The sequence below is a fragment of the Microtus oregoni genome, unplaced genomic scaffold (assembly GCF_018167655.1).
Source record: "Microtus oregoni isolate MIOR12 unplaced genomic scaffold, Mior012 000046F_ref0000063, whole genome shotgun sequence".
Classification (NCBI taxonomy): domain Eukaryota; kingdom Metazoa; phylum Chordata; class Mammalia; order Rodentia; family Cricetidae; genus Microtus; species Microtus oregoni.
The window spans coordinates 4,796,645-4,822,683 of NW_024543220.1; the positions used below are offsets into that span (position 1 = coordinate 4,796,645).

Here is a 26,039-nt window from a genome sequence, read left to right on the forward strand (position 1 = left end):
GAACTCAGATTCCTATTCTCATGCTTGTGTGGCACAGAAGCATTGCCCTAGACTTTAGTAGGGGAACCCCCATATGCACATATCTTCTGCTATAACCAACACAGTTATATTATGAGGCTTAATAATACACTGTCATTGTGCTTTTAGTCTGCCCCGAAACCTCTAAATGAGAGAAGCCAGATCTTTTTCTTTTTACAAAAGAATGTTTTTATTTCTTCTTTGAGAATATCATGCTTGTAGGTCATGGATTTTGATTGTATATGCCTCCCAATTTCCTCTCCCAACTCTAAGCAAATGTTCCTTCCCAACTTCTTGTTATTATTATTAATAATAAAACAAACCACTGAATCCTATTACTGATGCTCCTGTGCATGCAGCTGCAGTGCCATCCACTGGAGCACGCACCCTACTAGTGGCTGAATCCCTAAAGAAGCAAGATTCTCTCTACCCTAGGCATTATCAGCTCCCAGTATCTCCTCAGCCATCACTACCGGGACTCTGAATGGTTTGATCTTATGTGTGCACTGCCTTCTGTTCTTAAAACACTGCCACTTCCCTGTCTAATCAAGAGTAACTTAAATACCTCTTTAGTAGAAACCACTAATCCCTTTTGCATCTCATCAAAATCACTAGCCCCTCCTTCCCACGATGGCTTCCTCCTAGCAAACCTGGATAAACTTCCCCTCTTCCTGCCTTGTTTTCACATTCCTTTGTGTTTCCTTTTACATGATCTCTACTCTTTCTTACTCACCCTTCAATCTGACAGTTTCCCAAGGCAAAATACCACGTTATTAGTTATTTCCTCCAGTTGATTGTGTTAAGGAAACCAGTAAGGTGTAAATATGGAAAGCAAGAGCAACTTTGATAAGCAGCCCCATTGTCAATCAATGTCAGTTAGGAATCAGTACTAAGGATTTTGTTAAATACGACTGGGAGTAAACCCAAAAGTTCTGTAAGCAAGGTATAGCCTTTTCAAGTGGAAAAAGTAAACAAAATGAGGGCAACAAATGGAAAGCCATTGTTTACACTGACACAATGCAGTTAATGAGAATGACGTAAAAATGGGCCAGCATGGACAGAAAGCAGCGTGGGCTCTGGCTCCTGTTCCCTTCTTCCCTCTTATACCAAACAAGCACCTCTGCCTACAGGCTGTATGTGAGGACCTGGCTGGAACTGAGACTAGGCAGCTAGACACCTCCTGGCTGGATGCAAGCTCAGCCCTCCCCGTGTTTCACCTTCTTTCTAACTAAGTGCTGGTAAAAGGCCCTAGTCTAGCAACTCTACAGTTCCCTGTTTCCTTGAGACAAGCCCCAGTCTGCACGAGGAGTTCCGGCTGATCTCTCCCTGCTCTTTCCTTCCTAGGCACCTACTTATGGATCTATAGTAAACTTCTCTCAAAAACCCACCCATTGTGTTCTATGAATTTCCTTCTGAAAATTCAAGAGACAAGAACCCACACACAAACACATGTGTACACACACGCACATATGCACATGCACACACACAAACACATGTGTACACACACGCACATATGCACATGTACACACAAAAACATGTGTACACACATGCACGTATGCACATGTACACACAACACACACAAACACATGCGTACACACACGCACATATGCACATGTACACAAACACATGTGTACACACACGTACGTATGCACATGCACACACACAAACACATGTGTACACACACGCACATATGCACATGTACACACAAAAACACATGTGTACACACACGCACATATGCACATGTACACAAACACATGTGAACACACGCACGTATGCACATGTACACACACAAACACGTGTACACACACGCACATATGCACATGTACACAAACGAACACATGTGTACACACACGTACATATGCACATGCACACACACAAACACGTGTACACACACACGCACATATGCACATGTACACAAACAAACACATGTGTACACACACGTACGTATGCACATGTACACACACAAACACATGTGTACACACACGCACATATGCACATGTACACAAACACATGTGTACACACATACACATATGCACCTGCACACAAACACATGCGTACACACACATATGCACACGTACACACACAAACACATGTGTACACACACATATGCACATGTACACACACAAACACATGCGTACACACACGCACGTATGCACATGTACACACACAAACACGTGTACACACACACGCACATATGCACATGTACACACATACCTTGCATTCTAGTCACGTCACCTTAAACTGTATCAACTCCTGGCAGAGTTTGCAAGAATTTTCTCTTAGAATTCAACCTATTCCTTATTATCCTCATGGCTTTTTTGGTTTTTGGTAATGCTCTCCTGCTTCATTACTTTTGCCATAGTGTCACTGACTCTGTCTCATCATAGAATTCATGTAGTAAAATGCACTTGCTCATTTAAAAATGTTGTTAATTACCTGAGTTAGGCAAGGCACTAATGCAGATAACTAGGAGGAGACCAATATAAGCATCTCATCCAAGAAAAATGCACTCTAGTAAAGGAACAGGAAGCATGTATGGAGGATGACACTAACTGTCACAGATTCTGAAAAGCTGCACGGGCTAAGAATTCAAAAGAAAGAAATTGTTTCACTTGATAAGGAACACCAAGATTTGTGAATGGTTTGATTTTAATGGCCTCTGAAGCCAGAGGAGCTGTTAAAGGGAAACCATATTCTAGCAATACCAAAGATGGAGTTATGCGGCATAGGGGCAGGTGACATAAAATGCTGAGTATCAAATGCCTTAACAGGCTCCTGGGAGGACAGGACAAAATAGTACATTTATACCAATTAATATGAAATACAAAGAACAATGCAAGAGATGAAAATGATTTTGAACTGGTCAGTGTACTTACTAATTTCAGACAGCAGTGGATGGGGAGGAAGGTGCTGACTATGCATGATCACATTGTGTATCGGGAGCATCAGATAAGAAGGAGAAGGCAACTAGTACCGCCTCAGTCTCTATGCTCTCTCTCTTTTTTTTTATTTTATTTAAATTTATTTATTTATTAAGGATTTCTGCCTCGTCCCCACAACCGCTTCCCATTTCCCTCCCCCTCCCCCGATCAAGTCCCCCTCCCTCATCTGCTCGAAGAGCAATCAGGGTTCCCTGACCTGTGGGAAGCCCAAGGACTGCCCACCTCTATCCAGGTCTCGTAAGGTGAGCATCCAAACTGCCTAGGCTCCCACAAAGCCAGTATGTGCAGTAGGATCAAAAACCCCCTGCAATTGTTCTTGAATTCTCAGTATTCCTCATTGTCTGCTATGTTCAGCTAGTCCGGATTTATCCCATGCTTTTTCAGACCTAGGCCAGCTGGCCTTGGTGAGATCCCAATAGAACATCCCCATTGTCTTAGTGTGTGGGTGCACCCCTCGTGGTCCTGAGTTCCTTGCTCGTGCTCCGTCTCCTTCTGCTCCTGATTTGGACCTTGAGATTTCTGTCCGGTGCTCTCTTTATTCAGCCCTAGATGCAAAAAGCCAGATCTCCCACCATACCCAAGTTTTGTACTGGTTCTACCCATAGAGCTGAGCTTTATGTAGTTTGTTTCCATTGTAATTTTTTATGTATTGACATATATTGTATATATATATATATATATAGTATATACTTACCATATTGCAGTGTACATTTCTACCTCTGATTAAGATACTTATATAATGTTTGTGTATTGATATATATTTACCTACTGCAATGTATATTTGTACATTGTTTATTTTTGGAGGTCATTGTCCTCATTTGTTTCACAGTCGTTTATTTTCTTAGTCTTTAAGTTAGATAGATATTGAGAATTATATAGATTAATAGTCGTCTAAGTTTGTCATTTATAATTAGACTAATCAGGTTCTTTAGATATATAGAGATTATACTCAATTTAGATAGATAATCTTCAACTTCTTCAAAGAGCTGTAGAAAATGGCCTTTAATCTAACTCAGAGTTTTGTGGTAGTAAGACACAATTGCTCCTGGCAACACCGCACTATTCCCGAAAGAATGTTGAGCACCAAAGACACTCCACCTGGAGCCTTTCTTTTTGGCAGAACTGGCCTTTGGGCAAAGAAATGCCCATACCTCAACCACTGACAGAGATACAGAGCATGTATCAATGGATAAAACAGGACTGTCATATCCTGCCAAGACAGGGTAAGATAGTTTTGAAAAAGTTGCTTGCCTTTGAAAATGGTATGTCAGTTGTGTTAGGCCTTAGCCAAAGTTGGTTGTTTCAACGCTGCTAACGTGACTTTGGGTGATTGCCCAGGTAGCTAGTTGTCTCTGTGATTTGTTGCATGTTTTGGAAGTTGTTTTACTGAACTTCCTAATTACCCAGGTAACATTATTTCCCTTCTCAGATCTTCGATGAGGTTGAAGACTATATAAATGTTACTTTCTCTCATGACTTGGCCAAGTTATTTATTATACAAGACCTAAGCTAGTTAGAAAAAGATTCCATTGTAATCAGCACAAACCATGGGATGTGATAGAAACTAAAATACCACTGTCTTTACAGAGAACCTGCCTTTGGTAAGATGCCAAGTCAGTGGAGCCAAGATAGGTCTTATTTTTTACCTTTCTTAATTATATGCCAAATTTAAATTATGAACAACTCATTTCTCTTTCCAGAAAGACATGTCACTTATACTCTGCAAATTAGTAATTTTCTAAATAGGTAAGCAAAATTGCTAATCAAGTTTATCTGGCAAAAAAAAAAAAAAACAACCAAATAAACAAACCAGCAACCATAAAGCCAGTTAGATGGCTCAGTGGCTACCGGTGCCTGCTGGATCTGAGTAGGTAAGAAAGACTCCACACAGCTGTCCTTGGACTTTCACATTGATGCCATGCATGGCCACTCACACACGCGAAATAAATAAACAAAAAATATAAAAAACCAGAAAGTTTTCTTGCTTTGATAATTTTTTTATGAGTACGTTCTTTAAGACACATACATATAGGAAAAACAAACACATGGCTCAAAGAGACGAGTTGTTATTTCAAGATGAAGAATCAGATGGTAAGGATAATTAGGGCACTGCCGTCTACAGTGTTCAAAGCCATCATCATGCAGTGAACTAAATCACAAACAACTGCACAATGGGAACCCCCAACAGTTCTCATGCAGAGGGCCCCAACTCTCATCACGTCTCAGCTACTCTGGAACTTTTCATTGCTACTACACAGGACACTAGGGACAGCGATGTTGTCATAGAAACTTAAGCTCCTGTCTTTCTTTATCTGCTTGCATCCCTTCTCTGTGGGTTCACCAGTTGTTAAAGTGAAGGAAGCCTTAGTAGTCACTCACTGGTTCTCTGTGTGTTAAGAATCCATGTGATGTCCTGGTACTGCCCAAGTCATTGGTGCTGGTGTCAGTACTTGAGCCCTGTTGCCATCTTTTCCTTCATATCAGTAACAGAAGTAAACAGCTATATACTTCCTTTTTGCTTTTACATTATGAGGAAACTCAAGGTAGAAATAACAGAGACAGTAAGCTACTGACAATAATGTCTAGATATGTATTTTGTCAACAGGTTTGAAGCATTGAAAACTGTCATTTTGCCTACTTTGTAAAATCTCAAAGTCAGAGGTCATTACTTTCCTTACTTGGTTTAATTAGACTTTCTTGTCTAGAGAGGGAAGAGTTCTGTGCAATTATTTGCTGCATTCCGTAGCTTAGGAATCCATCTGCTCTGTGTGTGATGCACACACACACACACACACACATTCTTAGGTAACAATGCTTCTGTTTGGGTTTGCAGGGCTAGCATTTCTGTGTTTGCATTTTGAGTACTGCTTCTTTTTATTTATGCTTAGTATTTTTCAAATGTTTTCAGATTTCCATTTTTTTTTTTTTTTTAGGTAGCAATTTGACCTCCAAACAACCTAGGGAACAGAGTACTGGCTCCCTGATGAGAAAGCCACCTGCAGAGCATTTTGCAGGCAAACCATCCTAGTTACAAAACCCTCTTTGAACAGGTTACTTCCCTTCATGAATACTAGATGCATCTTTTCCCCTTTTAATTCTTGTTACAATTTCCCCGAGAAGCATGATGACAGCATTTAGTTTATAATCATTCCTCAAATGAGCTGTCTCAGTGAACTTGTTACAGGTAAATTAGAGTGCATACCACAGAATCCTGTCCTCTGTGTTAGCACTTCAGTTCCTGGAATGAATATCCTAGGAGATCCCTGCATGATTTTAATTGCTAAAGTGTTTGTTCTCTCCTCTCTGTTTTGAGTCTGTCCAATTTAGGGGAAAATTCATCGTGATAAAGGACTTTAAGATAGATTCTTTTATACTGTCCAGACTTAAAGAAATAGACAAGCTAATGACCGGTGATAAATTCATCCATGCACACAAAGGACTAAGTTAGAAAATATGAACTTGAACAATCTATTCAGTATTGTCCATCTTAATTTTTCACCCACAAAATGAGGATAATTATATCCCCTCCACATTAATATGAAGCTTGAGCTATGTGATTGAGTTTAGAGAAAGGACGGGCCAGAATATGAGAAAGAGCTATTCAGAATATAAAGTGTTATTATGTGGGCCCAGAAGAAAATTATACCCAGTGAGCTGTTCCCACAGTAAAAGTTTATTCACAACACTCCTTGATTCTTTCTCTACAATTCATGTAATCACTAAAGTTATTGCTTTCTTGTCTAGATATATTAACTGGATGGCTGAGTGCACCGGGCCCACATCTGAATCAGTACAAAAATGAAACGTGGAGGAGGGAAAATAGAAAGGGACTCTTGAGCTTCCACTGAAGTCATACTCATCAGTCAACCTGCCCACATAAATACTGGAAAATCAACTCAGTTAAACAAGTTGGGAGGTGAACTTGAGTTATAATAGTGTTCCTGAACACAGGTCAATGAAAACCTGGCATACACACAAACTCCCATTTTTCATATTCTCTACAAATGCCTACTAATTGTTTCATATTTAAATGACCCAGAATCAACCACCACAAATGTATGTTGTCAGACTGTTGGGTGTTTTCTAAAAATAAAACAGGATAGCTAGGACGTAAAGTAAATTGTTGCTGGTTCTTTGTGTTCTCAGCAGAATCACAAAAGGGTAAGATCTTAAGGAAGAAAAATCATTCTTGTTTAGTTCAAACTCTAAAATGCAAAAGGCAGTTCTGGAAGTGGGCAGGGAAACGTGTATGGATGTCCACGTGTGTGTATACTTAGTCCTATTGATAATATTTTGTCTTACATGCTTGAAAAGGTAATTTACTTATAAACAGTATTTGAAAATTTTTCAAAATTATTTGGAGTTTAACAACTAAGAAATTAGTAAAAATCAATTCTATTCATTTATTTTTGACAAATTAAATCAAAATTTTTTTGTATATGAGGTATACAAAAAATGTCGATTTACAAGAGTATAATCCTTCTGCCAGTTTCAGAATTCATCAAAAGGGCAAATTTTATTATCCATAGCACTTGCCAGACAAAAATCTGTGTATGTAAGAAAATGCAGACTTGTATCATGGTAGAAGCATGAACATGTGGAAATGGCAGGAATGAAGTGATACTGGCATAAACAGCTCACAGGTAGCTCACATGTGCATGGACATGGGAAGCAAATGATCATTTCCTGAGATTCTAAGGACACACGTCTATCACATTAACAAGGGAAAGCCCAGCCCTCTGTCTCCTGCCTTATCACCTAATCACCCTCGGATTGCTGCCTATCTTGAGTAGAAAGCACCAGTCTCTCACCTATGAACAGCCTCTAAGGCTAATAAAGAGAACAGACAAGAGACTTGGCTAATAAGAGGTTAAATCCCCAAGTGGGTGGAATTATAGCTTTGGCCTAATGGATTCCTTAGGTTTCCCAAGCATTAGATTACACATTTAGCCGAACCCGAATATGAGCCTTGGCTGAATGGGAGTTGGAACTCTCACCAGATGAAACATGTCCACAAAATCAGTTCTCCCTTTTTCTTTAGTCTTCACCACTAGTGCCCCAAAGTCATAATTAAGGACAACATTGAGATGAATTTTCTCAAGAATATGAATAATATTCATGCCTATTTTCAGAGTGATTGTGAAAATGCAGTGGCATAATCTGTACTAAAGATGTTACTGCAGTTTGAAGTCAGGGATGGTAATGCCTCCAGAAGATCCTTTATTGTATAGGATTGTTTTGGCTATCCTGGGTTTTTTGTTTTTCCATATAAAGTTGATTATTGTCCTCTCCAGATCTGTGAAGAATTTTGATGGGATCTTGATGGGGATTGCATTGAATCTATAAATTGCCTTAGGTAGAATTGCCATTTTTACTATGTTGATGCTCCCAATCCAAGAGCAAGGTAGATCCATCCATTTTTTGGTATCCTCTTCAATTTCTTTCTTCAATGCCTTAAAGTTCTTGTCAAATAGATCTTTCACTTCCTTGGTTAGATTTACCCCAAGATATTTAATGCTGTTTGTGGCTATCGTGAATGGTGAAGCTTCTCTGATTTCCCTCTCTGCTTCCCTATCCTTTGTGTATAAGAGGGCGACTGATTTTTTGGAGTTGATCTTGTATCCTGCCACATTACTAAAGCTGTTTATCAGCTGTAAAAGTTCTTTGGTGGAGTTTTGGGGGTCGCTTAAGTACACTATCATATCATCTGCGAATAACGAAAGTTTAACTTCTTCCTTTCCAATTCGAATCCCCTTGATCCCATTATGTTGTCTTATTGCTATTGCTAGAACTTCAAGTACTATATTGAAGAGGTATGTGCCTTGTCGTGTTCCTGAGTTAAGCGGGATGGCTTTGAGTTTCTCTCCGTTTAATTTGATGTTAGCTGTCGGCTTGCTGTATATAGCTTTTATTATATTTAGGTATGACCCTTGTATCCCTAATCTCTCCAAGACTTTTAACATAAATGGATGTTGAATTTTGTCGAATGCTTTTTCAGCATCTAATGAGATGATCATATGGTTATTTTCCTTCAGTTTATTTATATGCTGGATTACATTGATAGATTTTCGTATGTTGAACCAGCCCTGCATCTCAGGAATGAAGCCTACTTGATCATAGTGGATAATTTTCCTAATGTGTTCTTGGATGCGGTTTGCCAGTATTTTGTTGAGGATTTTTGCGTCGATGTTCATGAGTGAGATTGGCCTGTAATTCTCTTTCCTGGTTGAGTCTTTGTGTGGTTTTGGTATCAGAGTAACTGTAGCTTCATAAAAGGAATTAGGTAATGACCCTTCTGTTTCTATATTGTGGAATACATTAAGGGGGAAAGGAGTGGGGGGAGGGGGAGAAGGGTGGGAGGAGGGGGCGTAGGGAGGGAGGAGTGGGCGGGAAATGGGAGGCTGGGAGGAGGTGGAAACTTGTTTTTTTTTTTTTCTCCTTTTCTCAATAAAAAAAAATTAAAAAAAAAAGATGTTACTGCAGCATTAAGTCCATTGATTATAAGTCTAATATGGCAGGTTGAACTGACAGCTCCTATTCAACATATACTTACAATCTCTAGGCCCTGAGCCTGTTACTTATACGATAAGAGTCACCACGTGTGTGAGTAAGTTCAAAACCTTGAGGTGATAGTAACTTTGGTTATCTGGGTGATTCTCCTGTCATCGAAGATCTCTTAAGAGGGAGAAACTGAAGAGCCAAAGAAACAGTGACCTGAAGACTGTGTTTACATCCTTGAACTATTACTTCTGCGCGTGTAGGGACTGGAGGGGAACATCTCCTTTTCAGTAGACAGTGCTTATTGCAGCAATTCGTCATCAGTCGAGCTGCTGAGGACAAGAGGCTGTTGTTGCATAGTGGTCCATTGCTTAGCCCCAAATCCAAAAAAATAATCAGATATCTATACCGTCTTTTCTAAGGCTCAGAGAACACCATAGAGAAGCAGACTCGATCCTAAAGGATGGATCAAGGGTGGAGTTAGTGTAGCTATTTCTTTCAAAACAAAATGTTATCTCCTGAAGTGAGCTGGACTGTGCCCAAGATCCAAGAAGCTCAGGACGATGAGATGATAACACAGCACAGGAAAACATGGTGCTTGCAGAGAAGGCCAAGGTGCCGTAACCTATGAGGCAACTTTCTCTCCTAAGGAATAGAATCTAAGCAAGACTTGATTCAGTGCATGTTGACATCATGCTGTTACACCATAAAACTACTACTTGGAAAGTTTCAGCTCTTTAAGATGATACTTTAAAAAGTATCTTTTGTACTTTCTAAACTGTGAAACTGTGATGTGTGGCTTTGTAGACTGGTAACATATAAATTAGATTATTTTCAAAACCTGTGGCACCAGACCTTAAAAATGAGTTATATGGACAGCTGAAAGCATAAAACTAGTTAATTGTGGGGGGTGCCCATAAGAGAAGTTGCTTATTCTTGGTGATGCAAGAAGGATTAAGAACTAAGATATTGTAGATCTTCCCTTATTCTCAAAGTTGGACTACATTGCAGCTGTGACAGAGCAATGATGGACCAGAGTGCAGAACTGAGTAAAACAGGGCATTTGTGGACAAAATCAACCCACTTTTCTATAGTCAATGTATACCATCATATTTATTTTGTTGCTTCTAAATACAATCCGTCAGAAGACCTTAGAACAAGAATTTTCTTGAAAGATAATTTCAATTCTGTCTCTTTGTATGTGCTAGGAAGTTGATAGGAACTGACTGCATTTTGAGGTAATCTACCTCTAACTTGCCTGATACTAGTAAGGTAATCCAATCCGGCCCCAAACTAGTGGCAATGATCCTGCCTCAGTTGCATGAATGCTAGGGATTACAGATATGCCCCATCATTCCCAGCAGCTTTTCATTTGTTATCATAAACATGTAGAGAAAAATGATCATTTCAAAACGCAAAACAGCCTATAACTAAACAAATGAATAATGGCATATTGCATTTAGGCAAGATCAAGTATTATATCCTTCTCAGAGAATACTATTCTTCAGAATCAGCATGTACACGGTGCTGTGGGAACCAGAGGATGAAGGTATTCTAAAGAGCTCAGGGGAACTATACTTGGACTTAGGATTCCCATTACCATCGGGACTAGGATGCTGGGCTACAGCGCCTCTCCCCCATCTGTCTCTTGGCTTGGCATTTTATCGTCCCTGGCACCAGCATTCGAAAATGTGGGTACCACTATATCTAGCAGAGAGCTTCATGCTGTCTCCTTTGGAGCCTTGTAAGTAATAGGCAATGTAGGAACTGAAACAGTTGATTAAGGTTGCAGTATTTTCCAAAGACTTCTAATGGGCGCTCACGTCAACAGCTTCAAAGTCATTACACTCTTAGGTGCAGGGAGGAGACCTGCTCTCTTCTCAAACTGACAAGTCTCTAGATGTGCTTCAAAGCAGTTCCAGTCTTTCTAATTGTGTCACCACTGACTCACAGAAAGGACTTAAAATAATCTTTCTATCTTCAAACTATTTCAGTGGTAAACATGTTAGTTAGAAAAGAATGACATGGTTGTACATATTTCTTATACAACCCGAGATAGGCTGTGACTAATCATGGTTGAGTGACTCCATGCCTGGCAGTTTCTCTTTTCTTTCTTTCTTCTTTTTTTTGAAGGGTGCATCAACATTTATCGAATAAACAGATCCCACATTCTGTTTTTTTTCCAAGTCAGGCAGTTTTTGAATAGCTTAATGTAGCTCATAATTTTTGGAAAACATTTAAATATTTAATAACAGAAGCTAATCTGTGAGAGCTCAAAGGTTTGACTATGAAAAGCTCTTGCAAGTTCAGAACTTTAGCTATTTCTAAAAAGTAAAGTGTAGTTTCCATACATAAATCAAGAGAGAAGGTGGGCATCACAGACATGGCATCAGAGGCATAAGCAAAAAGAAAGACTGTCTTCATCAGAATTAATTGAGTTAGTTAAGTTATAGGAAATAAAAATGCAAGCGAAGATTTCTAAAAAAAATCTGTAAGCCATATATCTGATGAAGAACTCATAACTAGAGCACGTGAAGGACTCACACCCCAGGCCAAATGGAACAGCTTAAGTAGTAGATGAGCAAAGACTTTGATACTATACTTTCTCCAAGAAGACATACAAGTGTTCCATACAGTTTAAAGAAGAGATGCTGGGTTATTGTAATCATCACAAAACAAGTCAAAATTAGGAGTGCACCTTCTGAGGCTCCAAGAAACACAACAGAACAGGAAATGAAAAGCACAGACGACTCAGAGGGTTGTGGTGGGAATTTTAAATAGCACAGGGACTGTAGAAAACTGCCTGTCAGTTCATCCTTAGAGACATTAGGGTGTCACCTAGAAGTGGTGCAGATGCCTGTGAACAGGAGGCTTACCCAGAAGCTCATGCTTTTAAAGTGATCTCTGACTAAAACAAATTCTCTCTCACAAATGGAAAAAGAAACCCTCCTTCTCTAGAAGGGTTTTACTCACTGAGGTTCCATTTCAGGCCTGTTGTAGTCACCTGGTTGCAGTGCTGTCCAACAGGAATAAGGCCACACCAGCTGCCTTCCAATCCAGTGTCTACGTGGAGTCTGTGCTTTCCCTGAAGGAGAAAAGCAAGTATGAAGAAGGGGAAGATGCTAACCACAAATTAACTTAGTGCATGCTTTAGTCCTAAGAACTGACTAGCGCTGATTGAGTTCTAAGAGCTTTTCTATATCAGTTTACTATAATCATCAGTTTTACAGTTGATAAATTGGTTAAATATATCCAGAGATACACATATAGAGTATTACTTCTTATTTCTGCCAATTCTAAAAATACTATCCATTGCACCTACTGATGATGCAGCCTTTTGTGACACTAGATTATAGGTTCAAAAACAAGCATTTGTTTAATTATATATAAAAGATCATTTCCCAAGTAAAATCTTTAATTATCTGAGAGTCAGGTTTCTAATATTGAAAACTCAACACAAGCACTATAAGTAGTTAGCCTGTCTCCTGTGGCCATCACTGAGATCCTCACAATGTACACAAAGGTGCACTGGTTAGTTTTTGTCAACGAGACAAACTAGAGTCTCCTGAGAAGAGGGGACCTCAACCGAGGAAGATCTCTATTGGATTGGCCTATGGGCATGTTTCTGGGACATTTTCTTGATAAATAATTAAGTGAGAGGACTCATTCCACTGCGGGTATTAATTGGTCCTGGGTTGAATAAGAGAGCAAGCTGAGCAAGTCATGGAGAGCAAGCCAGCAAGCAGCACTTTCCCATGGCCTTTGCTCCGGTCCTGCCTGCAGGTTCCTGTCTCGCTTCCCCTCAATGATGTTCTGTAGACTGCAGGCCAAAGAAACCCTTTCTGCCCCAAGTTGGTTTAGGTTAGTGTTTTATCATAGCCACAGAAAACACTAAAACAATAGGGACCATTTTATTTCAATATCCAATCAGAAAAGACCTAAATATAATTAAATAAATTGTGTTAAGGAGCAATGCATTTTGAACTGGGTGTCTGCTGTTGAGAGAAAAGGCACATCCCAGGAGATGCTATGTATACAGAAGCATGGGTTGATCGTGGTGCGGACAATATGCCTGAGTGGCAGCAATGGGTCTGCAGGATGAGATATGGAAGAACCTTTTGATCAATGATTAAGTGCGAGGGCTCAGTCCACTGTGGGTAGTGCCACCTCTGGGCAAGTGGTCCTGGGTTGCACAAGAACACAGCTTGCTCACTGATGGACTTCTGTGCCAGCATCGGAGGTATGCCTCTACATATACATTTCAAGTGCTAATAGTCAACACTAGTTCTCACTTGTTAGAAAGGAACCCCATGGAAGCATAGTAAGGAGTACACTGGAGGCAGTATGCATGTGTGCATGGGGGCTGGGACTGTCCGTAATCTGCTTAATGTCTTCAACTGCAAATCTTCTCTACAAGTCAGGAAGTGTAAGTTTTAAACATGTCTCACAGCAACCCTTCAGCTGTCCCCTCATCAGGGTGGACGGCAGCAGGATGGCGGGTCTGAAACCTGCACTAGATGAGCAGTGCCACCCAAGGGGAACAGAGTCACATCTCAACAGCCATTACAACTGGTTCTGATTTTACCTCACCTTTAGAAAGGTGAGCCATGGTCTGTCTTTATTGCTTTGTATGGTTTTCCCTTAAAGTGACTGAGATTGGCTCATTTACCACACACTTGTTACCCACCCCTTCCCTCCTATTCTCCAAAGCAAAATAATTCGCTCTGAAGACAGATATTCAGAATATAATGAAAGTGGACATCCTGAATACCACACACTGCACATTTTAACAAACCCTGATAGGGGTGAAGATGTTTCTTTATAATAAAGCAGTTTCCAGGGGAATGGGGAGGCAGCAACTCTCAGTTCTTTTCAGATATTTTGGCTTCAGGAGGAAACAATTCGATGGTATTTTATGAAGGTAGAGCCTGCTCAGTTTTCTGTTTTAGGTAGAACTTCTAGGGCCCCATGAGAGAAATGCCACACTATTGGAGGGATGACAGCTAAGTTGCAACCTTCTGGCATAAGGTAGTAGCTCAAGAAGAGTGGAAGAGAAGGGGCTGGAGTCTGAATGGAAGCCCTGACATTTGTAGCCCCTGGCATTTCTGACAATGAAGGTGGCTTCCCATGGCTTATCAAAGAGGGATACACACATTATGGGTGTGTCTTATTTTCAATGTGATTATATTCACTCTTACTTTTAATGCCTCTTCTTCCTTGTTTTTGGACTGCTTTATGTTTTAGTAAAAGCCAGCTAAATACATTGTATGTTTGGTGTTCTAGAAGATTCTAGTGAAAATGATGAAGGAAAGAAAATAATTTTTTTTCTAGTGGATATTAACTCCCTGGGAGAAGATCCCTTAACTTCCAACATATAACGCAAAGGAAACAGCACATATACATGTTCAGCTTTACTCTCCTGGGGAGAGAAGCACTGCTGTAAAACTGCCGATTTAAGCAGCACAGTGGGAAGCCCCCTTCCTCCGCTTTGCTAGGTATTCATGGCCTTTCTCGTTATTCTAGGAACCAATGCACCTTAACATTTTCAGTATGGGAATAAGCTAGTTTGGTGACTTGAGAAGTCACAGATAGGTCTTAGACTATCATCAATTAGCATTTCATCTCTTGCTTTAAAAGTGTGTTTTGCCATACGTGAAGGGTCTTGGTGTTTATAAATATGCAAATTTAGCTTTTATGACTAAAAGAGAGCAGTATTATGCTTTCATCCTGTGTCGGCATGTCAACGTGACATCTTTAAAAAATGAATGACTGGGTAAAGGAATTTTTGCTCATTCCCTAGATTTCTCAGTTTATAATATATGCTAGTCTATATGAGATTTGACAGAGGCAGGCATCTAGCCTGACGTTAAAGAACCCCTGCAGGATTTATGGCATCACTGAAGACCAGAGGCACATGAACTAATCATTCACTTCCATATACTTCCATGAATCACTTCTCAGGTTCCTGCTCTAGCCTCTGTTCTCAGCTAAGATAACACTTTGAAGTCAAAAGCAGTTTTATACAGTGAAGAAGGAACAAAAATCAATCATGGTTTGCCTTTTCAGCTGTGGTTATAAGAACAGATGCTGCAACTTTACCATGGTTGAAACTATAAACCAGTGAAAGGCAGCAAAGTACATGGCAAGTGTACTGAAAACCATACTTAAGATCATGCTAAGGACAGGCAGTATCATAAGATAGGTTTCCGCAGACTGTAATTCTAAGCTAGAGCAAAACATACATACATACATACATACACACACACACACACACACACACACACACCGAGAGAGAGAGAGAGAGAGAGAGAGAGAGAGAGAGAGACAGCTACCTACTGAAGGCTAAGAGACCATTCCCATTACATTTTCTGTGTTTCTTTATTGCAACGGAGGAAGGCATGATTGAAAGAAATACTAAGGCTCACCTTAGATTTTGTCATCTAAAAATATCAAATACAAAGACATCTTAATTCAGTTTATATTTTTAAGTACTTAAATTTAGGAACCATGCCAACATTTGTACAAAAATATTTTTAGAATATCTTGCAAAATGCAAATGCATAGCAAATTAATAAGATCACAAAACACGGAATACAGAAGAGCATAATGACCTTTCTAGTTGATATAAAAGATTCAAGGAGCATGTGAGACTGGTGATTCACAAAGCAGTCAGTCATTCATTAAATTGCTACTAATGCTCAAGACACACCCTGTGTTAACTGCTGTATATAATGTAAGTAAACCACCAGACCTAGTATGAATGAACACTCCTGCACGCTGCTTAAGCACAGGCCAACCTATAGCATGTCGACTTTTGCCACTCTGTCCAGGTACTTTAAATTATATTAGTAAATACAGGCCACTTGCGAGAAAGTAAACAGCCTGCAGGAAGAACTTTAATGAGAAAGATAAAAGGATCCACACTGCGTGTAACAGAAGAAGCTAAAGGATCCAGACTGTGTCTACCAGAAGAGGTTAAAGAATCCACACTATGTGCATAAGAAGGAGATAAAGGATCCACTCTATATGCAACAGAAGAAGTTAAAGGATAAACGAGAGAGAGAGAGAGATACAGAGAGATACTGCTACATACACTTATATAACTTTGATATTTTGGTTTAATATTTCTACAGTCAAAATTTTAGAGTTATGTTTCAAAACTGACAAGATATATTTGTTCTTTGTTCTGGAAATTATTTGGCAAAGTCAGGCTCAAATCACATGTCTTCTGAAATGAATTAACCTTATTCTCCAGTTGAACAGTTAACACTTCTCAGTGTCAATTAAGCTACTTTGTTTATTCAAAATTAAAAAAAAATAATTGTGGAATAATTGGAATTATACAAGGGCAGACTCCTTCCCCTACTAACCACCTAAATCTAGACCATATCAAAATTCAAACTGATGAAAACAACATGCCTTTTATTTTCCTCTCACACTGGCATTTATGCTATTAATGTCTTACCCCATCTCTAGGCTTCCCTTTTATTGGAATTTGAGGAAAAACCCTGCTAAATGCTGCCACACTCGTGTGTTGAAAGCATTTTCTTCCCATTCCAAAGGTACTCTATTTTAAGCACTGACTTCTAAGAATACTTGTTTTAAGAGAAAGCACTTCTAACAGTGGAGACAGGATGAGCTACATGGAAGGGCATTATGAACCAGTATAATGGTTAAGTTTCCAAATGTTCTTCATCGAGGGCCCTTCCACGTGATGCAGAGCCTGGGCAGATGGGCGCGTTTTCTGAGCTTTCACTATCTACCCAACCTCAACAGGAGAAGCCAGAAAGGAAGGAAGCCTTGCTTTGTATGTGATCTCCTTATGTTTCCTACTTAGCACTGAGAGATGACTGCCTTTCAACTGCAACAGACTTTATCTGTGCCACAAAATGCAGCATTTTGCTATTATATTTCATATTGTTACTCTAAAAATGATAAGAAGCCTGCTTTTATTTTGTTGGATGAATTAACAACACAGAGGGAGAATGTCTTTATGTGTTTAATAAATATCTGACTTGGAAATTGCTTAGAGCAAATGGAAAAGGTATTGATGAAAATGTGTCAATAATTTCAAAAATTACTTCAAAATTTGAACAGAAGAGATGGGGAGGTGTCTTAAAAATATGGAAGGGAAGTTTCAGATGAACTGAAAGGACTCACAAGAGCCTCGGCATTATCTAGACAATGTTTGTCTAGGACAAAACTGTACTCACCAATATTAATGAATATCCTATCAACAGTGCTCAAACCACACTTTAAAACATATGCTGTGTAGACACGTGCTATTTAAAATGGAAGTTATATGACCCACTTATTAAATCATTTCAGGATTTGGTTATGTCATAATAAGTGTTTCAAGAACAGAGATTTAGGTATTTAAACTATGAATTCTGATTTAACTATCTCTCTCTCTTCCTCTCTCTCTCTCTTTTGATTTTTGAGATAGGGTTTCTCTGTAGCTTTGGATACTGTCCTAAAACTAGCTCTTGTAGACCAGGCTGACCTCAAACTCACAGAGATCCGCCTGCCTCTGCCTCCCGAGTGCTGGGATTAAAGGTGTGTGCCACCACCGCCCAGCTTCTATGCTTTTCTATTTGAGGTTTTGAAGCACAGGTCAACACACCACAGTATGTTTTAAAAGAAAGTAATTAGTCATTGTGAAACTAATGCAAAATATTAGCAAAAGGAAAATATTTAAAACATTTGTGTTAGAATGCTTCCATTAAAGTATCTTAAGAAGATCACTTCTCCACTCTGTAAAACTTACAGATATGTAGTAAATTAATGTTATATGCATCATTCTTTTTTATCATTTGGAAAATCTCCAAGAATTTTTGATATTTCATAACTGGTACCATACCTCTTATTTTCTTGGAATTCTCAATATAGAGTTGGGGTTACAGTAACACAGGATCTTTTTATTTTTAATGATAGGAATAATTGAATCCATTTTCAGCTATTAAACCCACTGACTCTTTTCCCAACTTTTATCACAACTGTAAAGGGGGTGATGGGATGTCAGCCCTGAGCCATAGAGTCTCAGATTTCTCTTGTGTTCACCGTCCCACCTTTCTAACTAAGCAGGGTGTACAGTGTCCTGCGGTAGACGTCTGCTTCCCACAATGACTCTAGGGAGAGACAGGCTCTCTTACAACCTCCCTCTTGTCAGTCCATATTTACCAGGACCCCACAACATGCTTTCTTTGTCATCTCAGTGGCTACATATCCTTAAGACTGGAAGGGGAATGAGTATAAAGACAATAGCAAGTGTTAAAGATGAGAATGGTTTTCTCATATGAAAATATCCAAGCAGAGTCTCTGCTAGATGAGAATGGAGTAGGAGAGATGATTTTCTTTTCATCAATATTAGTAATACTCATGGTTATAGTTAGTACCCTTCAAGAAGGTTAAAAAGACAATTTTATTTTAAAAATCTTGCACGACCATCAAACTTTGTTATCTGGAAAACATAATGAGAGTGTTCTCATTGAGGAAAGAGAAATATGTGCTTTAGTTTTTATAATAAAGTAGTAAAAATATTGAGATTTACTAATAATGATGAGGTAATTCTCATATTTCTTCTGGAAATTTTAAAATTCAAGTTCTGGCTGACTCAGGCTGGTGGAGACTATCTAGTTCACATGTGGCACCTTCTCAGTATCCTTAGGTGTGGAAATAGCAGGGAATGTCTCAGGAGTCCTTAAGAAAACCCGTAATTCTATTTATAAGGGCTCTTTCCTTATGATCTCACTATTTCTGCATGTACTTCTGTTGCTGTGATAAAACACCATGAGAGAGAGAGAGAAAAAAAACCACCAGCTGTTTTGGCTCACAGTCTGAGATGGATATTGCCCATCATGGCGGGGAAGGCAAGATAGCAGATGGACTGAGTTAGGAAGCAGTTACATCCACACAGACAAAGCAGAGATAACATGAAGTGGGGTCAGGTTACAAAACCCCAAGGTCATCCTCCAGTGATTTTCTTTCTCCAGTAAGGCTATATGCAATGTATTCAAACCATAGGAATATAACAAATGTTTATGAAAATCAGTCATTAAACATGGAAGTACCCATATAACCTGCACATGCAAACTGTTGCTTGTTCCGTTATACTGAAATTCCTAGGAAGGGTTGTTTTCCTTTACCGTCTTCAACTTAATGTGTCTCTTAGATTCATTCCAATTATCCTTAAGTACTTCTCTCCTCTTCAAAAGTAGCTTTTGGCCGGGCGGTGGTGGCGCACGCCTTTAATCCCAGCACTCGGGAGGCAGAGGCAGGTGGATCTCTGTGAGTTCGAGACCAGCCTGGTCTACAGAGCTAGTTCCAGGACAGGCTCCAAAGCCACAGAGAAACCCTGTCTCGAAAAAACCAAAAAAAAAAAAAAAAAAAAAAAAGTAGCTTTTGTCAGGTTACCAATGGCCTCTGAAGAGCTAAAGTCTCTTGATAAGATTTGTCATGACTTTTTAATCTCCTCTTTGGCTTCCAGAACATAGGACTCACTCTCTGGGTTTTCATTTTAACTCACACTTCACTGGCAAGCTTCTCTTTCTCTATCCAAACTCCTTAATTTGTATGGCTTTGGGACTGAGCTATTGTGTTTCAAATTGATTCTTCTACACAGCCTACCAAGCTTCCTGAGATCTGTGTCACCTAGATGAAGACATTCCCTGGATTAGTGTACTAGTTCATGCTCACTCCCAAATTCTGGTTTTCAAAATAACCTACTTTTTATATCCTGATACTTTCTCTCAAGCCTACTCTATTCAACAGCTTTTGCTCTCTCTTGATGATTGCTCTATCCTTCCAGCTGTTGGCCAAATAGTTACTTTTCATACATAAACTATAATCCACAAGGAAATCCTATCAACTATATTGTACATGAACCCAGATGCCTATCATTCCTACCCCGAGTCAAAACCCCTGCATACTTGTTCACATTTCTTAGTAAGATCTTCCGATCTAACAGTCTGTTCTTGACCAGCTGAACGTTATAATAATGTCTTATTGACCATGTCTTTTGCTTTACAGAAGCTTCTCAGTTTCAGGAGATTCCATTTATTGTTTATCTCAGTGTCTGTGCTACTGGGGTTATATTTAGGAAGTGGTCTTCCTGTGCCAATGCATTCAAGTGTACGCCCCACTTTCTCTTTATTAACCAATGGTAATAAAACACATTCACAGCATACAGAGGGAATCCCACATCAGACTAGAGACAAAAGGTAGATAGGGTAATTAAGTTAAGAAAAGCTAGCTAGAAATGAGCCAAGCTAAGGCCTGGTATTCATAAGAAAAAACAAGTCTCTGTGTATTTATTTGGGAGCTGGGTGGTGGGCCTCAAAGAGTAAAGAATAAAAAATACCACAGACCTAGAAGCCTCACATCGGTGCCTTAATTAAGAGAAATATACATAGATTTCTAAGTGCTTCTATTCCCTTTTCTAGCCCCACGATGTGGATAGTATCAGTCATTGTTAATGGTTGCTAATTTTGAGATAGCTGGAGTTGATAACTGCACAGTGGTCAAACTATAAACTTTGAATATCTAAATTCCTTTCTACCCTCTACAAATTTTGTTTTGCTATCTATAAAACTAGAATAAAACGGTGGTTATAGGGCACAAATGGTTTGATATGTAAGGTACTACCAAGGGAACCTGACTCAGAACAGATGTTAAGGAGACATCTGCTTTGGATTTTATTATCAAAACAAAACAGGGACACAATAAAACTGAACTCTTTCCATTTTAGGAATTCTATCTGCTTTTCATGTTTTTTTTTTTTGTCAAGAATGTAGGACTAACATTTGACATTTGAGAAGTAGTACTTAATAGCATTGTCCTAAACATCTTTAATAGTTAATTTAAAGTAACCTATATTTAAATGAGGAGTGCTTCAACTGAGGAACTGCCTAGAGCAGCCTAGCTTGTGGGCAGCATGTCTATGGGTGATTGTACTGATTGTTAATTGATGTAGGAGGGCATCGTCCACAGTGGACAGGACCTTCTATGAAGAGGTAGATCTAGGCAGTATACGAAAGCTAGCTAAGCATAGCCTGTGAGCCGTCATCCAGTATTTTTCACAGTTTGTGCTCTGTGGCTGTGAACTGTGTTCTGGGTTGGAGGTAATTCTGTGTAGAATAGTAAACAGACTTGCATTTCTGTTCCTGTCTTGATTTTCTTCATGCAGAACTGTGAGCTAGAATTGCAAGCTGAAATAAGTGCGTTTGTGTGGAGTCCTTACTGCTCCACTAGACACGAAACTAGGTAAACCATGTTAGAATGCACATATCTTTTAAGCTGTGCAGATCAGATCTTCATGATACAGTATTGTTATTTTTCACACCTCTTCTAGAAGAAGTGAGAGCTCTTGGAATCAGAATATAAATGCAGTAGTAATATTTGTGCAGTGATTTTTTTGTTCTGTTTTATCTCTGGATGAATGAGGAGAGTGAATTTTGATTCACTGAGGCAAAATAATGGTTAAGATTTTTTAGAAAAATACATCTTAACGAAATTTACTTCCATTTCTGTACTACAAAAAAAGCTTACTACAATGAGGGCACAATTAAATACACACATTGTGTTGTGTTGAAAAACTACAAATCCCATGTTTTTGCCTTTTTAATTCCATCTAATTGTTTACCCAAATAAATCTAATAAGCTCTTCAAAAAAAAAAAAAAAAGAAAGTGACATCTGATATGTCAGCTTTCTTCAGGTTTTGTCTCATCTCATGGGTACACTGTTCACAGTCTCTACACTCTCTCCTATCGCAAAGACGTGTTCACGAATGGGGTTTCTCCTTCTTTGTCACTTTCCTCTGCGGTAGTGTCTCCGACATAATACTCACTGAACAGTGCCATCTGGTATTTGTTTCTTTATATTCCATACATCTACGAATATTTAAGAAGACTATCTATGTGAGTGATAGAATACTGCACATGTGCTGCTCTGTGAATTCTGAGGCTGAAATCCTAATGGAAAGAAAAAAAAAGAAAGAAAGAAAGGACAGCTGCTCAAAGATTACTTTCTTTGAGGAAGGCTAGGCACTATGTCACAAGGACCTCAAGGGCTCTTTTGGATGATCAACCCTTTACTTTAAACATGGACAGCCAGCACCAGCTTGCCTGCTGTGTGAGCGGGCCATATGCTACCAGTGAACCAATGCCAGGACAAATGAGTCTTCTGAGACAATGTGTTTGAAGTGCCAGCCAATCCCCAAATCCTGACCACAGAGAAACTTTGCAAGATAAAACATCCTTACTGTTATTTGAGCCATAGGTTCCAAGACACAGCAACAGTCATCTCTCTCAACCTGTGCTATTTCATCTGCTTTCTGGCTACCATCTTTACTCCCTCTGTTAGTGTCCTTTCTGCTTTAAGTAACTGTGAGGTAGAAAACTGCCTTACACTTTTGTTCAAAAGTGTGAACGAAACCCTTTTAAATGTGAAAGGCTGGCAAGCTTTCTTTCTTTGTGTATTTGTGATTTCCTGAAGGGGTGGGGGGGAAACAAAGGAAAAACAAAACTGAAACCACAGATGCTCCCCCCTCCCATACTTAGAGACTATCTGAGTTGATTCTGTCCTGTTCATGATTTTCTCCTGAGATATCAACCTGGAAAAAGTAGTGCTAAATTAGAAAAAAATAATCTCCATGAGTTATAAAATTAAGACAGAATACACAATTGTTAAGCAGAATACATTGTGCTGGGTGACGCCTGTGTGCTGTATACTTTATCCAATTACTTAAAAGACTACATCTAAGCAGAAATGAACCATATTTTAAAATAAATTTTGCATAATAGGAAGATAACATTAAAAATATCATAAAATACCTCACTTCCTATCCAAAAGTCAGTTAAGCTGTCTTCATTTAAATAAATGGTAATATGTAATCAAATTGCTATTTTAAATTTGATATGGATGTTATTGTTTCAAATGGAAAAAGTCTAATTTCAGACATATTTCAGAAACTTCCTCCTGTGCACTACATACTGGATTTTTAATTCTTCTAATTTTTTCATATAATAAATTTTGTTTTAATTTGTTGTTACTGATTGTTGGTACCATAGGATCCCCACAGCTATGGAAAAGAACAGGAATTCACAACAGAGTGCATCTGCCAACATATTTACAGCCTTATCATTTGACAGGGAAGGTCAGAGCTTTCCTGAGTTTATTCATAACCTAGTTCTAGCTTTCAATTCTTTGAAAATTGCTCCTTGATACCCAGCTTCCCTGAAATCACAGAGAGTGGCAGCCACTCTCTTCAGGTATAAATCAGAATCTAAATAACTGAGAGCATTTCTCCTTCTACAGCTCTGTAGAAAACACACTGCATTTTAACTGGTGAACGCAGGCACCTGGGAAAAGCTGCGCCAAGGATGTTCTTAGTGCTTAATTTCTAGAGTCACTAGTAGGAAAACCGTCTCTGAGGTTATAAAAGTAAAGGCCTGTTCTTCAATGATGCTGGCATTTCAATTAATGCTCTATTTTAACTCTATGAATCCAAATTAACCAGATTTTGTCTCTGTGTGTCACAATGAATCCAATGACAACATAGTTATTCTACACCTAAAATGACCAGAACATGAATGATTTTGGCATGCTATAATAAAAGCCAATGTCATTCAGGCAAGTGAAATAGATACATAACTATTTAGAAGAAAAAAGGAAAATTTTAAACTGGAAAATTTAAAAAGAGAGCTAAATCTTTTGAATTTTCCCCATGAAAGATCACTATTTCTTTGTTGTGGAAGTCATCAGGAAAGCCCCTTTCCTAACTGTTAGTGACACTATTTAAAGCATTGAGACTTACAATCATGGTTATCAAATATGTCTGAGACGTACAGATGTACCAGAAAAAAGGTGAAAATAGCCTGACAAAATTTTAAGACAACTTTTCAATATATGAGATATGAATATACTTACCTATAGTAAAAATTAGATATTCTTTTCCCATTTAGTTTTGTATCTTAATAATAGATAATATAATCTCATTAGGAGGGGTCACAAGGTGACATTCTTGTTAACAATACAATGAATCAACTTCATTTGCTTTATTAATATATTTATCTTTTTGTTGGCATCAATTAGTACCAAGGGAATCAACGTTTTTCCTGAGAACACATGTAGACTGCTGCTTTTGGCTGTGTGATTTTGCACTATAGATCTCTGTGTATCTATTTCTTTATTTTTAAAATAGATCTTATCTAATGATACAGAGTGACTGGAATGAATAAATAGCTTACATAAAGCTCCTGGAATTGTTTGCAATAAATCTTAACCATTTCTTTATTAATATTATTTTGTCCTGTATAATAATAAATAATAGAGACCCATCCAGTGGGAGAAATACAGTAATGTCAAGTCAAAGGCAATTGCTGACTTACATGCCACAGGACTGGAGCTTCAGAGGAAGGCCCTGAGAAGTTTTGTTTTGTTTTTTTCATTTCCCTTTAGGTAAAATTGTCTGTGCCGCTATAAGGGGTATGTGATAAGGAACCCTAGTGCACTTTCTTGAGTAGTACAGACTTCATGGGCCTCCTTAGAATAAAATATTGTTAGTTAGTGTGATCTTTATCTACTAAAGACTAAACTATCTCTTCCTTGAAATAACTAAACATGTGGCCTGCAAGGCCACCCATTATCCTTCTGTTCACCACTCCTCTCCCTCCTGGTCACTAGCAAGTAAAAGAGCAAAGGCTAAATTTATCCTATCCTCAAAAGGATAAAAACTGCTGAGGGAAAAATGGGTCTGTATCCTATTGGAGATGCAAAGCCTAGATAACACGCTTTTATGGAAAATACTGGTCCCAAAGATGCTGGTTCAAAGAAGAGGAAGACCAAGGAAAGAAAACAGAAAGCATACAGATGCTGCAATGCTTTGTTGGCCCAGGATGGGGCTTTTTTGCAAGAATTCTGGTAAATGGTGTAAAAAAACCAATCCAATGGTCTCTGAAGAAATGGGAAAGTGGCTCACACTTGGTAAAGTTTACATCCCTAGAAATCCAGTAACAAATAGGGGGCTAAGAGAACTGACATGAAAAAAATCAGTATGCTTCCAAGGCGCCAAGGTCCTCATTTAACTATGGCTCTGAGAAACCTGGAGAAAAAGAATGAGAGAGGAGAAGCTGGGGAATAGATACCAGGATCAAGTGAAAGCTTTGTAGGAATAACTTACTTTAGGCTGTAGCTGTGTCTTAGGGTTTCTATTGCTTCAACAAAACACCATAACCAAAAAGCAAATTGGGGAGGAAAAGGTTTATTTGGCTTACATTTCCAGATTGCTGTTCATCACTGAGGGAAGTCAAGATAGTAACTCAACCACAGAAGGTGTCGAGGCCATGAGAGTTACAGCAGGTGACAACTCATGTTCAGATGTCAACCCACCAGAGGACCGATTCTCCGATGGAGGTTAATCCTGTCTGGAAAAAGCCTACAGGGTCACTGACTCTGGAAACCGTTGCTCACCTTTGCTAAACCAGCTTGCTGTCTTTCCAATACCTGCATTGTGCTGTGTAATCTCATGTGATGTGTATATGTAATCTCATGATTACATCTTAATCTACTGGGCACATATATCT

The 26,039-nt window shown here is 38.9% G+C and overlaps 1 protein-coding gene across 2 annotated transcripts in view; it reads right to left on the reverse strand.

Annotated features, from left to right (window-relative positions):
• The window catches only part of Tpk1 (thiamin pyrophosphokinase 1), a 362,458-nt gene that overhangs the window by 89,136 nt on the left and 247,283 nt on the right, over positions 1-26,039 (reverse strand). For both annotated transcript variants that reach the window (XM_041634882.1, XM_041634881.1), the window contains exon 8: positions 12,432-12,543. In XM_041634882.1, the coding sequence (XP_041490816.1) occupies positions 12,432-12,543 (112 nt within the window). The remainder of the gene's footprint in view (positions 1-12,431; positions 12,544-26,039) is intronic.